The sequence below is a fragment of the Antedon mediterranea genome, chromosome 4 (assembly GCF_964355755.1).
Source record: "Antedon mediterranea chromosome 4, ecAntMedi1.1, whole genome shotgun sequence".
In the NCBI taxonomy this organism is placed as follows: domain Eukaryota; kingdom Metazoa; phylum Echinodermata; class Crinoidea; order Comatulida; family Antedonidae; genus Antedon; species Antedon mediterranea.
This window is the reverse complement of record NC_092673.1, coordinates 32405344-32421502: the sequence shown is the minus strand read 5'-3', so window position 1 is coordinate 32421502 and position 16159 is coordinate 32405344. Positions and strand designations below refer to the sequence as shown.

Sequence of the window (16159 nt, the reverse complement as noted above, 5' to 3'; positions counted from 1 at the left end):
TTTGTGATTTTTTCAATCGATTGTATTAAAGCATGACTAGTTGAATGGTGTTGTCTAAATCCATACTGTGTTTTACTCAGTACGTTATATTTTGAGAGGTAACAAATCGTTTGATCATACACAATCCTCTCAAATATTTTGGAAAATGTAATGTATGTATACATATAGTCTAATATTTTTTTTTTAAGTGAATATTTCAGTTTTTAAATTTAATTTAAATCAACTGGTTACATGCACTTTAAATTACCACCATATTCTAAACAAGTAGTGCCAAATCACATGTTCTAATGAATGCCTACATGAAGAAGATTCCGGGCTTAAAAATCCTTTTCAAATATAGTTCAAATGTTAATAACCATACAATAGGTCATTATTGGACATAATGTGTCATTGGACTCTATAGAAACATGTATGTTCTGAATAATTTGACACTAAAAATAATTTCATATGTACAATATTTTCAAAGTTATGCGATTTTATGTAGTGCAAAGTTCAAAGGTCAATAATGTTAGAATCGGCCATTTTTTGCAAAAACATGCCATTAGATTAAATATAAATATGTAGTTTCTAAACAGTTTGAGCCATATTGTGTGTCTCTCAGATTAGTGGTTGCTAAGATATGATAAATCAAGGTCAAAGGTCAATAATGTTAGAATCCGCCATTTTTTGCAAAAACATGCCATTAGACTGGATATAAATGTGTAGTTTCTGAACAATTTAAGCCCTAATTTGTATATCTCCGATTAGTGGTTGCTGAGATATGATAAATCAAGGTCAAAGGTCAATAATGTTAGAAATAGCACTTCCATTCATTTTTGGACAAACTTTGTCATTAAAGTTAATATAAAAACATATGTTCTAATGATTTTGACACCATAATTAAGTATCTGTGACTAGCGGTTTCCAAGATACAGAGTACGTTATTAAAAATGGCGGCCATTTTTAATTATGCAAATTAGGCTACTTCCTGTTGTCGAAAAATGTCCTAACGTTGATAAATGTGTTCAGTATGGTCTAAAGAACACATTTCATCAAAAAAACCTTTTCTTGCAATTTGTGTGAGTTAAAAGTCTAAATCCCATGGACTATATATAAGGAAACACTTTCCTGCGAAATCAACACAGGAATGTATTTTAAAACTACTATTTAGGGGCACACGCACCCCTGTTTACAGAACACCCTCATTTGGGGACACTTTGGCTGGTCCCAACGGTGTTCCCATACTACTACTGCATTATAAAATATCAAGCTGTTTTCAATTTCAATTCAATTAATTCCCGACAATTCGATAAATAAACCATTTAGTTGAGATGTTATCAAATTTCGCAGAATATGAATCGTGAAAGATCGAACCTAAGAGTATAAATTAAACGTAGAAAGGTTGGAGTACCTGTCATGCTCAGTACGTCGCTGTTTTTTTCAGACTAACTTTACCACTTTCTGTGCCAAATGAAAGAACATGAACACCTGTATTCACACTTCCGACACAGATACTGCAAACAAAAATGTAATAAAAATTATGTAAAAATTATACCACAATGATTGATTATACCACAATGATTGATTATAACACAATGATTGATTATACTTAAAGATGTATTGTCCCCCAAATCATAAAAAATGAAGATTAATAAATCAGACATTGAATAGTCCATTTTTCAGCTTTAAAAAAGTTAATCACTTTTGTAGAAAAACATGCCAAAAAAATAATGTTTTCACTTATAAAAAGACAAAATAACGGTGAAACTTAACCAAAACACAATTGGCTGGCAGCCAATTTGACTATTTTTTGCTTTAAATTTTAGTTTTTTAACTTTTAAGTAACAATAAAAGGGACAACATCTTTAAATATTTAATTTACAGTATAACTCCTATTATTTGGCCCATCAAAGTGTTCCCTTAATAGGGGTACACTCTGAATATGTGTTGGCTGTAGTGTTAAAGCTACATTCAAATTGTGCCCGGATTCGATCCGGCGCCCTGAGAAAAAAATCGCAAGCGTTGAGCATGCCTTCATATCAAGCATATCCGTTGTCAAGCGAGGTCATTCATGCTCACTTCTGATTGGACAAAAGAAAATGTGCTGCAAATAAATGGCTTCTTGATCCATCGCTCCGAATTCAAACATAATGCCCTCTATACTATGGATTTAATTTTTATGCCATAATTATCCTATGCATTATTCATGATATCTGCTTCAACAAGTTGGGAAAAAAAAATTGCTACCAGCTAAAGGATATTAGAAGAGAACTGTAGTTGTTATATTTTATTGTTATTGAATACAAATTTATTTATTTCCAGATTCAGGGGAAAAAACTGAAGTATCATCTGTTATTTTAAACAATACATGATAAATCAGAGTAAAATGAATACAGAGTTGAAGAGAATTAATGTCATCAATAAATCTTAACAAAACACATTTATACACGTCACATGAATAACAGTATGTTTTTTATGACCTATTTCATGAGGATTATGAGAGAAGGAAAAAGCTGTCCAGGGCATAAATATGTTTCATATTCAATAAAATCTATATTTTACATTTTATTTCGTTTGTTTAATCCTTACAAATGAATAGATTATTTTTATTAAAAATAAAAAAGTAAAACTCGTTCCTAATAATATACCATGTTCGTATACACTCTAACAAACAATTTTGTTTTAGAAATTTAAATTTACCTTGTATCAGGAAAAACAGCCAATGATAAAAGAGAACCAGCTCCATCAAGGTAATGAGTTGAAAGACATTCTAAAAAACAAGAAGGGGGAAAAGAAGATAGAAGAAGTAAAAGCAAAAGAAATCGAAAATGTTTTCATTGTAGAGTTAATCATTGTCTTCAATGAAAATAAATTGACCAATTTATCAAATGTCATAAAAACATTAAAGACAGCATTATTAGAATTATTATCCTCTGGTTCTAGGATAAAACTTTTCTAATTTCATTTGCATTTGCTGATTTATCAAAACAAATTACCTGAGGAATCTCTATCCCAGACTTTAACAGTTGAATCGTTAGAACAAGTTACCACAAGAGGGCGTTCTGTTTTAGCAAATGCACACGCACAGGTTGTCTGTGTGTGGCCTTTATACTCCATTAGAATTTTGCCTGTCCTTAAATCCCATAACTAAAAAGAAAATTTGTGTCACAGTTAAAAAAAACAATGCATTTTGTAAAAATTACCGAAACGATAATTGATACATACAGTAAATCTTGTCATTTAAGAACTCCGCTATTAAGGCCAATCTACACAGACAAGTGTTAACAGTAAGTGGAAAACCATGTAGCTTGTTCCATGTACAATCTGTATCTATCCTCCGCATTGTCTGTAAATGGTCATAAGGAATAACAAATTCTATATTTTTATTTCTGTAACCGCTCGTCTGTGTAAATTGGCCTTTAAAAAGGACACTTGTTTCATTTTTGGGTCCCAAAGGTGTCTCCTAATAGCGATTCTACTGTAAAAGTTTTAAATATCAACAAGAATCTTGTGATCCAATCATGCAGATTGAGTGAGATCACAAAAGTATGTTACGCTTGACTGATTTCACAACATATCACTTAGTGCAATAAATATATGATGCCTTAGAATCCTCAACATTTCATTGTAATATTTTAATCAATACTTTCACTTGAACAGTTGACCTTTACAACAACAACAAACTCACAAATGCGTTTTACCGATGCTTTATAATGTCTTCATCTTTAATAGACCAGTAAATCGCCTCACGCTTTGGCTATCAGTTAATAATATATAACCATAATGATGCAATAAATATTCTGTTTCATGGCGATCTGAAGGCTATAAACGTCTTGGACTTATTACTCTCGGACAATTCTGGGCTTTGCACAAATTGCTTAATTGCGGAAATTAAGATCAAGTAATTTCAACAAGCAATAAAAGATCAATGAATTGAGAACTTTAAATTTGACTATAAAAGATTTAGATTATCAAGATGCTTTCTGTAAAATTACTAAGCAACCAACCAAAGGAATATATATATATATAAACAACATTTTACTGATTCGAATCCTGTGTGCCATCATTTTATTTTATTTTACCAGTTTTATATGTTTTTTTTAAATTTATATTTATAAAAATGTAGTTAAGTTCTTCTAGGGCCCCAGACATGTTATGGTGACTTTTTTGCTTTTGCGGTCCAAGGACATTTTTGATGTTGAATAAATAAAGGAAATAAAATGAAATATTTATTATTATTATATATATTTCACCCACTTTTAATTCATTCAAAATTATTCTAAAAACTCATAAATTTATCTTTCAGGATATTATGCATCTATAATAAGTTGTTTTCCAGGCACATGTGGCCAAGGATTACCAATAGTAAATTAGTCATATGTCCTATCAGATAGGTGGTAATCCTCCTGATACAGGGGCTATTTTTTTAACCAGTTCACCGGGATAACCTCCCTACTCGACTTGAATGATGATTTGAGTTTTTTTAAGTACACATGGACAAACTGTGTACACTGGACCTACGGTTTATAGTCCTTATTCTAAAGCACTTGTTCCACCATCAGAACTAGGAGCGAGTAGGCCTTGTACTTATGCTAATATAGTTGGCTCTTTATATATGGTAAACGGCATCCCTGCCTTAAACACTCAACCATTTTACCTCATTTTATTAACAAATACCGGTTTGGCATATACCTACTGTAGCTTCGCAGCCTTGTTCGCTAAACCCATTACTACTCGTAACACAGTAAAGAGAATCCTTTGAAACATCACAACAGGTTTGAATGTAATTTTTCCTAGGAAATATTTGACTTTCTTGAAGAGATCTAGTGTCCCACAAGCTGAAGAAAAAAAGAGAATTAAGAAATACAACATATTACATGGCTAACAGAGACTAGTAGTAGCAGGGATGAATTATAGTACAATAACGGTACTCAATGATACTATTGTATACTTCAGGTGGTGCCATTTTGGTTACCATTGTACACCTATTTCCAATTTTCCAAAATGAATCCATGGTCATATTAGTTTTAAAAGACCATATATTTAATAGCTTCTTTAGCTAGAATCCCAATTTGATTTTTTAAATCCAATGCAGCACTTTATTAACAAACATTTTCAAAACTCAAAGGCACCAAGAAACCCCTATTTCAACATCGTGGATCCGCATACACGAAACTCCTTACCGTAGACATTTATCCTCGCTAGTTTGGGCTACCGCGTGTTGATCAGGCACCCATTTCACATCTGTTACTAAGTTCCTTGATATAGCACTCTGCTTCGTACAAACGCCAGTTTCTACATCCCATAATCGTAGAAAGTTGTCTCTTGACCCTGTACATATAATTTGATTATCTGAAAGAAAATTTTCAATTTTGTGAATAATCATTTTTATTTTTTAAGAATTTTAAGATAATTATTAAACTAGTTAATGTAAGTTATAGAGAGATCTAAGAGCTGATAACATAAAATGGTTACATAAGCAGCAAAATATACTAATGTGTGTATATAGTGGCAATTACCAACACGTTTTCCTCAAAATATATTTCATAGACCCATGTAAAGCCCACATTGGAGTACTCAATTTATAAGCCCAAGTTTTAATTTTGATGCAAAATATAATTTTGGAGTCATGCAATGTTACTTTGCTACAAAAATATTCCCTATTAAAATAAAATTAGAACTCAACTGAATTGGTATAAAAACATAATTGATTTTGGAACGTGTGTGAATAACCACTGGTAAAAATTTAGTACATCTGAATTCTATTTAAATATTACCAATAGCATATGTTTTTCGGTCTATAAATTTCAGTCAGAATACAATCATCTGCTTGAATAAACTGTTTCTAAAATTAGATGTCAATTATCAAGACACAATAATGAGTCAAAATTGATATTCTATTGGGATTTAACAGCAGCAAAAGTTGTGAATATTGGAGTAAATTTTGATTAAATTTGGCACATTAGCCAATTCTGGTTAACTTTGACTAAAAATAGTATAGCTATGTTGTTAATCCTTTCAAGTATTTGTCAGATAACAAGTCTTGGTTAAAGCATATCAAAGACAAACAAACAACATAACTAAAGCTCTGTCCACACTATCAAACTAGTTTAACAAAAAAAGTGCCTAAATATGGTAGTGATATACCCAAATATGTGTCTTTGGCAGTGTATATTATTAATCAGAAATAAAATATAATTCCCCTACATATGATTTTCCCAGAAATTGTTTTTTTATTTTTGTGTATTAGTGCTGAGTGTGAATTAGGCTTTGGTGTGGTGTAATGGTTAAATATCAAGCCTTACACAGTTGAGATCCCTGGTTCAATTCCTGAAGATCTTTTTTCTTTCATCATCATTTATTTTTTAAATATTTTTTTGCTGAGTGGGAATTAGGCTTTGGTGTAATGGTGTAATGGTTATATATCAAGCCTTACACAGTTGAGATCCCTGGTTCAATTCCTGAAGATCTTTTTTCTTTCATAATCATTTATTTTTTAAATATTTTTTTGCTGAGTGTGAATTAGGCTTTGGTGCAATGGTGTAATGGTTATATATCAAGCCTTACACAGTTGAGATCACTGGTTCAATTCCTGAAGATCTTTTTTCTTTCATCATCATTTATTTTTTAAATATTTTTTTGCTGAGTGTAAATTAGGCTTTGTTGTAATGGTGTAATGGTTATATATCAAGCCTTACACAGTTGAGATCCCTGGTTCAATTCCTGAAGATCTTTTTTCTTTCATCATCATTTATTTTTTAAATATTTTTTTGCTGAGTGTAAATTAGGCTTTGGTGTAATGGTGTAATGGTTATATATCAAGCCTTACACAGTTGAGATTCCTGGTTCAATTCCTGAAGATCTTTTTTCTTTCATCATCATTTATTTTTTAAATATTTTTTTGCTGAGTGTAAATTAGGCTTTGTTGTAATGGTGTAATGGTTATATATCAAGCCTTACACAGTTGAGATCCCTGGTTCAATTCCTGAAGATCTTTTTTCTTTCATCATCATTTATTTTTTAAATATTTTTTTGCTGAGTGTAAATTAGGCTTTGGTGTAATGGTGTAATGGTTATATATCAAGCCTTACACAGTTGAGATTCCTGGTTCAATTCCTGAAGATCTTTTTTCTTTCATCATCATTTATTTTTTAAATATTTTTTTGCTGAGTGTAAATTAGGCTTTGTTGTAATGGTGTAATGGTTATATATCAAGCCTTACACAGTTGAGATCCCTGGTTCAATTCCTGAGTATCTTTTTAATCATCATTTATTTTTTAAATGGCAAATATACAGGGTACACGGTATTGGCAAAGGCTATGGACTGTCAGAGAATTGTTTACAATTTTGTATGGTACAGTATTACATGCATGTTACCAAAAACAATTTTAGCAGACAGAAAATGCAATCATTTTCTTCATTTGCATGTAACTATAAATAGAAAGATAGATAAGGAGGATAGTAACATAAGAACATAAAGTCTCATCTTCAATAATCTGCCACTTAGCCGACTACTTCAAATTCATGGGAAATGTTGAAAATGTCCATTTTGTTTTACGCATCTACTTCTCAATGACTAAGTTATTCATCCAGAGTACATAATCCTTCAGATGGCAGGTCTGACTTGTGGATTGTCAATGTCATTAATGTTAAACATACATGTGAGATGTTGTTTTGATCTTGAAGTTAAAATTTAATAAATTACTGTACTGTACATATTAGCACAGGGCCTACTTTTTGAATTATTATTGAAGTTGGAGATGTGGGAGGGGTGTAGAACCACTATAGCCTGAATTTTATGTTCAACTTTCATGGTTAATAAAATCAGTTGGTTTATTATTAAATGTAAAGGGAAAAATTGTATGTCTTCATATTAATTGTTTATGATGCATTCTTTTGTTCAAAATTTTAAAATGAGACATTTCCAACTCAGGATATCAGTGATTTAAAATTGATGGTGATGATTACACAGGTTCTGAACTAATGTCTTTCGTCAATAAAGCATGTTTCCGTAATGCAACTGGTTGTGACTAAAGGTATCCTCTAATTTGTCTTTTTATCAAAAGACGATGTGTGGCTGAACAAAAAAGATAACTTACTGAGTAGACTAACTGCTAACCCGGTAACTACCAGGTCATGGCCTTCAAACGTCTGACTTATATTTTGACACACTCCACCCTGTGTTGTTCCTCGTTTCCACATATTTACAGTTGTGTCCCTCGACGCACTAAAGAAAGCATCAGAGTCCACAGCGTGGGACACCTGTAATTATCATTAAACATCATTTAAAATGTAGAAATTCATAATAATAACAATTGACAATTGTTTCTACGACTTTATGTTTCTAGTTTTCAGTTTTGTGGTCAAGCAGTTAAGGCAGGGGCGCCGTAAACCATAGCTATACAAGCGGCACATGTTCAAGACATTCCTCGACCATTGTTCTGGTGGTTTTATAGTCTTCTCAGATAATGAACTAGTAGTATATCATCCTACAAAAGTTGGGGGTACCAGGGTGTACTGGTCCATTCAGCCCCTGTCGTTGTGGAAAGACGAACAGGTAAAACAAAGGGACCCTTTAGGAGAGAGGAAAATTGAGGTATGTGTTGCTTTAAAAAAGAGATAAGGGAAAGGGAAGAAAAGAGAGAAAGAAAAGTGAAAGGAGAAGTAAGGGGAAAAAAAGAGAGGAAAAAAAAAAAATTAAAAAAAAAAAAAAAAAATAAATAAATAAATAAATAAAAAAAAATAAAAAAAATAAAAAAAATAATAATAATGATAATTAATAATAATAATTATAAATAAATAAGGCAGTCAGTTTCTCTCTGTAAAAGAATAACTAAATAGAACAATAATACACAACCAAATACAGTAGAGCTAGCAAAACAGAGTTGGAGGAGCAGAGTCTTCACATATGAAGTTGGCTCCTAATACGAAGAAGAAGAAGAAGAAGAAGAACCGTAGGTCCAGTGTACACATCTAGCTCATGTGCACTTTAAAGAACCTAGTACATCTTTCGAGACGAGTAGGGGGTTACCCCGGTGTATTAGTACATCACAGCCACTGATCATAACTGGGCCCTCTGGGAGACCAGTCTTTGACTGAAGAAGTCGCCAGTATAAATAAAATATTTCAATTTGAATCAATCGATTCATGAAGGGTTCAGATGCAAAAAGAGGTGTTCACTGTATAAAAAGTGTCAAATATATTTTTTAAATTTCTATCTTTGATAATTTACAGTAAAATTACAATTTTTAATCTATTATTAAAGGAACTCCTTTTCAGCCTCTGGCAATTAATTTCTGAACAAATTGAAATTTAATATTAGATTTTTCATTTTCATTATCTTGTCAAAAAATGTCTAGTTTCAATTATTTACAGAATATACATTTGTATTACAACTGTTTAATTCCGATTTTTCTAAAGTTAATACAGTATTGAATACTATGAGACAAGGACTGTATTTCTATTGAATAAAGACTACTGCTCAGACAAAGATCAAAGATCTAACGATTCAATTCAGTAACCTCTTGATTGTTGTTTATATTCTGAGATGCTTCATTTAATTTTACAGAACAATATGACCTTTGAAAGTCATAAACTTGCTGTTTATATATGTACTGTAGCTTACAAGGAACTAAGTTTTCCCATGGTTAAAATACAGTCTCAACCCTCCACCACTGAACTCTTTAAAAACCGGATCCCCAAAATCAGAATTTGTTTATGGTTGAACTTGTGAATACAAATTATAAACAAAAATAAAATATAAATCAGTTTATTCATCTTCATTTGCTTTACTGCAATCATCACAATTATCGAAGAGAAAAGACAAGATGTAAAATTTAAAATATCAAACCAATTCATGTGTTCTTCTTTTAAAAAAAAATTTCCTTAATAATTATATATAAAATAAAAAGAAATATAACAGACAATTGATTACATATTGATCAACAGTTAATATTAACCTGCAAATATACTGTAGGATCATCAAGTAATTATTATTTATAGTTTATAGACTATATAAATATATCATAATCAGTCATTCTTCAAATGAGTTGTTGAGTAACGTCATGAGAAAGAAGGAATTATGGCGTACTCAACTGCATGTCGTTGTGTTTTTTTTTTATCAAACACAGTACAGTAGTTGAAATTTACACTTCATACTTGCACTATAGTGAATGCAGACAATTAACCTATTTTTTCTTTTAATTTCCTTAAAAATATTTGTAGAATTAATTGATTAATATTTCAACATCATCCAAAAGCGAGCAGAGTTGCTAATAACAGGATTGAATTAAATAAATCAACCAAATATTTGTAGATTAAAAATGTTAGGTAACATTTTGTAGAGTTCTGCCTTATTTGAAAACATCTGTTAATGTTCATGTTTTTGTACTATTGTTGTATTTTTTACAACAAATTAAATGATGGAATACAGACGTTGTTGCATTTTTTGGCACTCTCTCTCTCTCTCTCTATCTATGTTATGCATTACCTTCTCTAAATCCAGACAAGCCTCAGAGCCACTGTTTAAGAAACTAAAAATATTAAACGTTTATGATATTTACAAAGTAAACGTCATAGGATTTATGGCAAACGTAAAATTCAATGAATTACCACATCACATTTTAAATATTTTTAATTACTGTGACAGTATTAGGCCTACTCATAACCTCAGAACAGAAACTGAATTCGAAATTCCCTTCACAAGACTAACTTGCAGTCAACAGTTTATACACATAATATGGACCAAAATTGTGGAAAGAATTCAGTAATGGTGGTAATAAACCGGTTATTTTAAAGAAACAAAATAAATGTATAAAAAAACAGGTCAAAAAATACTTTTTATCACTATATGCTGATTAACAACACCTTTGTTTATTTAAGTTCTATATACTTGTTCTTATGTAAAAGGGTCCTACAAAAAAACGAAGCTACAGCTTTTTTATGCAGGATCCCTGTTTTCAGTTGTACTGTAATTATGATGTACTGTAATTGATGACTAAATAAATGTGGAATAAATGAAAAAATGTAACAAGCCCTTTTAGGCTGTGCATGAGGGTTATTTTGCCTTACTGTTTTAGCATTTGTACAGTATCTTGTTTTATGTTTTTTTATAAAACATACAGGCATCATGCTATATTGATTAATTCGTTATCTTTTGCAATTTGTATTTCTGTTTTTTATAAACTACTAACTATATTTTTTTAGACAAATAAAGGAATTCTTAAGATTCCAATAGACCACACTGATTTTTTTCATATAATTTATATTGAGGCCTTGAATGAAATTTCGTACAAATTCTGTTTGCAAGAAGAGATGTTTAGCTCTAACAAATTTCATGAGATTATAAAGTATTATGTTTGCTGGTTATGTCATTAATTTTTATTGCAAATTTTTGTCTACATGTCCATGTAATTTTATACCGTTTGAAATATGATCAGTATTAATAAATTAAAATGTACATAAATAGTACAATAGCCCCAATGAATTGGGTTAGAAGAATGAAGAGAAGGAATTATAGAAAAATAGGAGGAATAAAGTAGGAAGAAGGAAAGTAGTAAGAAGAAGAGGTATAATGTAGGAAAAAAGAAAAAAGAAGGAAAAAATAAGGAAGTATAAAGTAGGAAGAAGAAATAATAATCGTCGGAACAAAGAAAAAGGAAGAATACTAAAGTAGGAAGAAGAAAGAAGGAAGAAGAATAAAGTAGGAAGAAAGAAAAAGGAAGAATTCTAAGTAGGAAGAACGAAGAAGGAAGAATATTATTACTAAAGTAGGAAGAAAGAAGAATAAAAAATGTAGGAAGAAAGAAGAATAAGTAGAAACAAATAAGGAGGAAGGATACAAAAGCAGGAAGAAAGAAGAAGCAAGAATACTAAAGTAGGAAGAAAGAAGAATTACTAAAGTAGGAAGAAGAAGCAAGAATACTAAAGTAGGAAGAAAGAAGAATTACTAAAGTAGGAAGAAGAAGGAAGAATACTAAAGTAGGAAGAAGAAGGAGGAAGAATAAAAGTAGGAAGAAGCAAGAATACTAAAGTAGGAAGAAGAAGGAGGAAGAATAAAAGTAGGAAGAAGCAAGAATAATAAAGTAGGAAAAAAGAAAGGAAGAATACGTACAGGTATTAAGAAGAAGAAAGGATAAGAATAAAATAGGTAGGAAAAAAATAATAAAGTAGGGAGAAGCAAGAAGATAATAGGAGAAAGAAATATAATAATAAAGTACAAAAATGCAAGAATAATGAAAGATTTCCAACTAATCACCGGTTCTTTTTCATCGCATCACAATAATTGAGTTCATCATCATGTTCATTAATTAAAGAATGCGATATGCATTAAACAATTTTGCCTTCAATTTTTGTCCAATGATATAATAAACGCTCTGTCCATTATGAATGCGTTGCTCTGCAAATCCTCCGCCTTTCAATTAGTCTAATAATTCTCTGGCTCATTATTTTCATTTTAAATCATTAAGGTAATTACACTCAACATATTATCTAGACGACTACTCAACTGGGAAAAGCATTCCGCTAGAAAGATTTATGTAATGATTATTCTCTTTAATATATTTTGTACCATTTCATATCTTATTTTGTTTCTTGTACTGTATTTTTGCAAAATAAGTTTTAAGGCAATTATCCAGTAGATTTTATAGTTCAATTTTATGTACTTATCATTTTGCACTTGTTGAATGTGGCTGTACATCCATCCTATATATATTTTAAATACCTTAGTAATTTCTTTTTTGTGTCCTGTCCATCTCTGCATAATTGTTCCATCTTTCCATTTATAAAGAACAAGACTCTGAAGAATAAAAGGAAACCATAAGTTGCTAACAATATTATTCTTCTCTTCTCTTCTGTAATGTCTTTAAAAAAGCTTTTTCTATATTAATATTTTGCTCTGATTATATTGTTTTGCATAACAATAAACATCCACAATTTGTATTAAAGTTATTGTCCTGAATTTTTATTGTACATATCTAGCTACTGTATACCAACATGAATATTTTTAATCAGGAATTATACAATATTAATGACACAAAAGTTTATAATTAAATTATTAATTAAAATCTAGATATTCTACTGTATATAGACCAAAATACAATAGTAGAACCCCTATTAAGGGAAAACCTTCAGTATCCCTGTAATACAGGTATCCTCTTTATTGGGTTGGTCATAGTGGTATAATTATTTTAAAAACATATAGTATAAGGAATTGTTCGTTTCAAAGGAAAAGTGTCCCCTTAATAGAGGTGTCCTAAAGGAGGAGTTTTATCAAACAACTTACGCATCCTGCCAAGTATTATTTTAATGGAAAAGTGTCCCCTTAATAGAGGTGTCCAAAGGAGGGGTTTTATGAAACAACTTACGCACCCAGCCAAGTATTATTTTCATGGAAAAGTGTCTCCTTAATAGAGGTGTCCAAATGAGGGGTTTTATCAAACAACTTACGCACCCTGCCAGGTATTATTTTAATGGGAAAGTGTCCCCTGAATAGAGGTGTCCCAAAGAGGGTTTTTTTTTAAATAATGCACCTTGCAAGTATTTCCTTCAGTGTTTTTTTTAGCACTTAAATTATTGTTAACACTTTATCACATCATTTATCTATCACTGCTTGTTATCAACAAGCGGTATTGGCTCATTCTCCCACAAAATAAAAGCTACATATTTTTGCAAGTCCACTCACATTTCCATTGCTACAACAGTGCTAATTATAATAATAACTACAACTGCTTTCTGCAAAATGCTTCAAGCATATTAACAGATATTTTAATTTAACACTGCTACTATGACATCCGTTTGCTCTTATTATCTGATGCAATCGAACAAAGACTTTCAATACAGTACATGGCTTTTTTTAAATATCTAGTTTGAAAAACATTGCACATTATCCTTAAGATGGGTGCTTGGATGAAAGTTGGGAATTCAAGAGGGGAGGGAGGTGCATGATTCATATTATAGCAAAATTCTAAAGAAAAAAAACATTTAGATATTAATTTCTGATTTGTTTGGCTTATATTTTCCAAACAATCAATAAAGAAATTGGTTTTGCAAACCAACTTTTCAATTTCATCTTTCTTTTGCAAACATTTTTTTTAATAGATGATATGATATTTGTCCACTAAATTTACACCACTGTACAAGTCTAATTATAGTAGTAGTATAATCTCTACTTTTGCAAAATTTTCTAATGGGACTACAGTGTAAGCATATTTTGAATAAATTACACATTATTTATAAATTTATAAGAAAATTGGTAATAAAAGTTGACTTTTCCAATAACTGGACTCTTTGAAAACTTTAAGCTCTGTTTACACTCTCAAACTTTACGTGACAAAACAATGTGATACCCATACATGGACCATATTTGGGCATATCACTACCATATTTGGGCACATCACACTTTTTGTCCAAATAGTTTGATAGTGTAGACAGAGCCTTACAATACATTCATTACCTTATCAGAGCTTCCCGACAGACAAATGTCATCCTTGACTAAGCAAAGACTCTGAACAGCCTCAGTGTGAACTGGCGTATAACGTCTCACATCGTCCACTGGCACAGCTGTCAGAACACCCCTTGTTTGTACAAGAGAAAAATATACTGTATATAACAGCCAACACTTGTAAATGTGAACATTATTATTAACCGCCGCCAAGTATATGTAGACGATCGAGTGTGATTGTTTGTTTGTTAGCAGGATTACTCAAAAAGTAATTACAAGATATATATACCAAAAAATTTAAATACAGATAGATATGGACCACTCCATTAAATTTTGGAGGGGATCCAGACCACGGTATCAATTTTGGAACACTTTTTAGTGTACTTTTCAGACCTGCTAGTGTTAAAAGATAGGACAGAATTTTCAAAAGCTAACGAAGCAGTATAATAAAGTAACAAAACCGAAATTGCATTTTCTCAAGAACTACTTGTCCACAAAATATTTGTACAAGAGGCAAGAGTTATAATTTTTGATTTGTAATTTCAAAACATAATTTGATTTAATTTTTTGATACAAGTAGTAAAAACCTGTTTTTTTTCAAATTCACACGTTTGTTTTTCGCGTTGCTGTTCTATGGTTTGTCAACTGAAACTATTTGTTTGTTGAAAGGCTGGTTACATAACCATTACACCAAATTCGCATACACATGTTTGTAGTGAAATTAGCCTAAATCACACACAGCACTAAGACACACACAAATATATATTTTCCCGGAGAAATCGTATGTAGTACTTGGAGAATTTTACAGTAGGCGGAGGAGGTATGCACTTACGGAGTGGCTTTCTAAAGTTTTATATTGTTATTTATAAACATAAATGCATGTAATAATTTAATATAAAAAGACGCTTAATAAAAAGACTATTCATAGACGCTAGATAAAATTAATAGGGATGTACTGTATGTTTATTTCATCTTAGTTCCCATTTTTATGCAACGGCCAAGAATGAGTTGACCACCAATGAATGCAATGGATCTTCCAAAAAATCTCTTGAGATTGGTCAACTCACTTGCGTTGTGCCCGGTAGGCTATGACGTTGCGTTGCGCCAAAGTGGGAACCAGAAATAAGTGGCAGTCGCTTTGTTATACTTTGCTCAATTTATACCTTGCTATAGATTCCAGAACGCAATCCAACATTCAACCTGCAAGGATTTATTTGGACCATTTTTGGAACTGCACCAACATTTTTTTTTTTCAAATTGCGCACCACGGCCCCACACTAATACTATAATAGTGTAGGCTACACTAACCTAGTCTTAGGCCCAGTTTGTTAATTCTTCTTAATTTCAGTGATGGCATGAAAAGGGTTCCTCCTCTCACACCCACCTCATTTATCCCCTTTTCTGTATGCGCCGCACTGTACCGAATCTGCAGTTTAATCGGCCTAATAACAACAAACAACAATACCTCTTTTTTGCATGTTAATTGATGATTTTTACTTACTCGTACAAAGGTGAACGTGCACGTTTGTGTTTACTATGACGCTTCCCCATTTTCTTTCAAAAACAAAACAGTGTACACTCACATTATATTATTCTTTATGAGTGATAATTCAGCATTACTTTAGTCTTTACTCGATCTCTCGTTCTCTTTCAAAAACACAAAACACATTTGTTTTTTGTGCAAGAAGAAAGGTCAAATGTCAAGTAATACATATTCATCAATCATCGTTTCAGTGACTC

At 31.3% G+C, this 16159-nt stretch overlaps 1 protein-coding gene across 2 annotated transcripts in view; it reads right to left on the bottom strand.

The window, feature by feature from the left end:
- LOC140046391 (WD repeat-containing protein 31-like) overlaps positions 1 to 16159 on the bottom strand; it is a 26112-nt gene extending 9953 nt beyond the window's left edge. Inside the window, exons 1-9 of one of the 2 annotated variants that reach the window (XM_072091033.1) lie at positions 15921 to 16159; positions 14432 to 14552; positions 12701 to 12775; positions 8079 to 8241; positions 5163 to 5331; positions 4676 to 4817; positions 2976 to 3126; positions 2680 to 2749; positions 1391 to 1493 (exon numbers count right to left, since the gene is read on the bottom strand). In XM_072091033.1, the coding sequence (XP_071947134.1) occupies positions 1400 to 1493; positions 2680 to 2749; positions 2976 to 3126; positions 4676 to 4817; positions 5163 to 5331; positions 8079 to 8241; positions 12701 to 12775; positions 14432 to 14552; positions 15921 to 15970 (1035 nt within the window). In that variant the 5' untranslated portion in view covers positions 15971 to 16159 and the 3' untranslated portion in view covers positions 1391 to 1399. Of the gene's footprint in view, positions 1 to 1094; positions 1494 to 2679; positions 2750 to 2975; positions 3127 to 4675; positions 4818 to 5162; positions 5332 to 8078; positions 8242 to 12700; positions 12776 to 14431; positions 14553 to 15920 lie in introns of those variants that run through there. The other variant, XM_072091032.1, reaches the window with a different exon arrangement.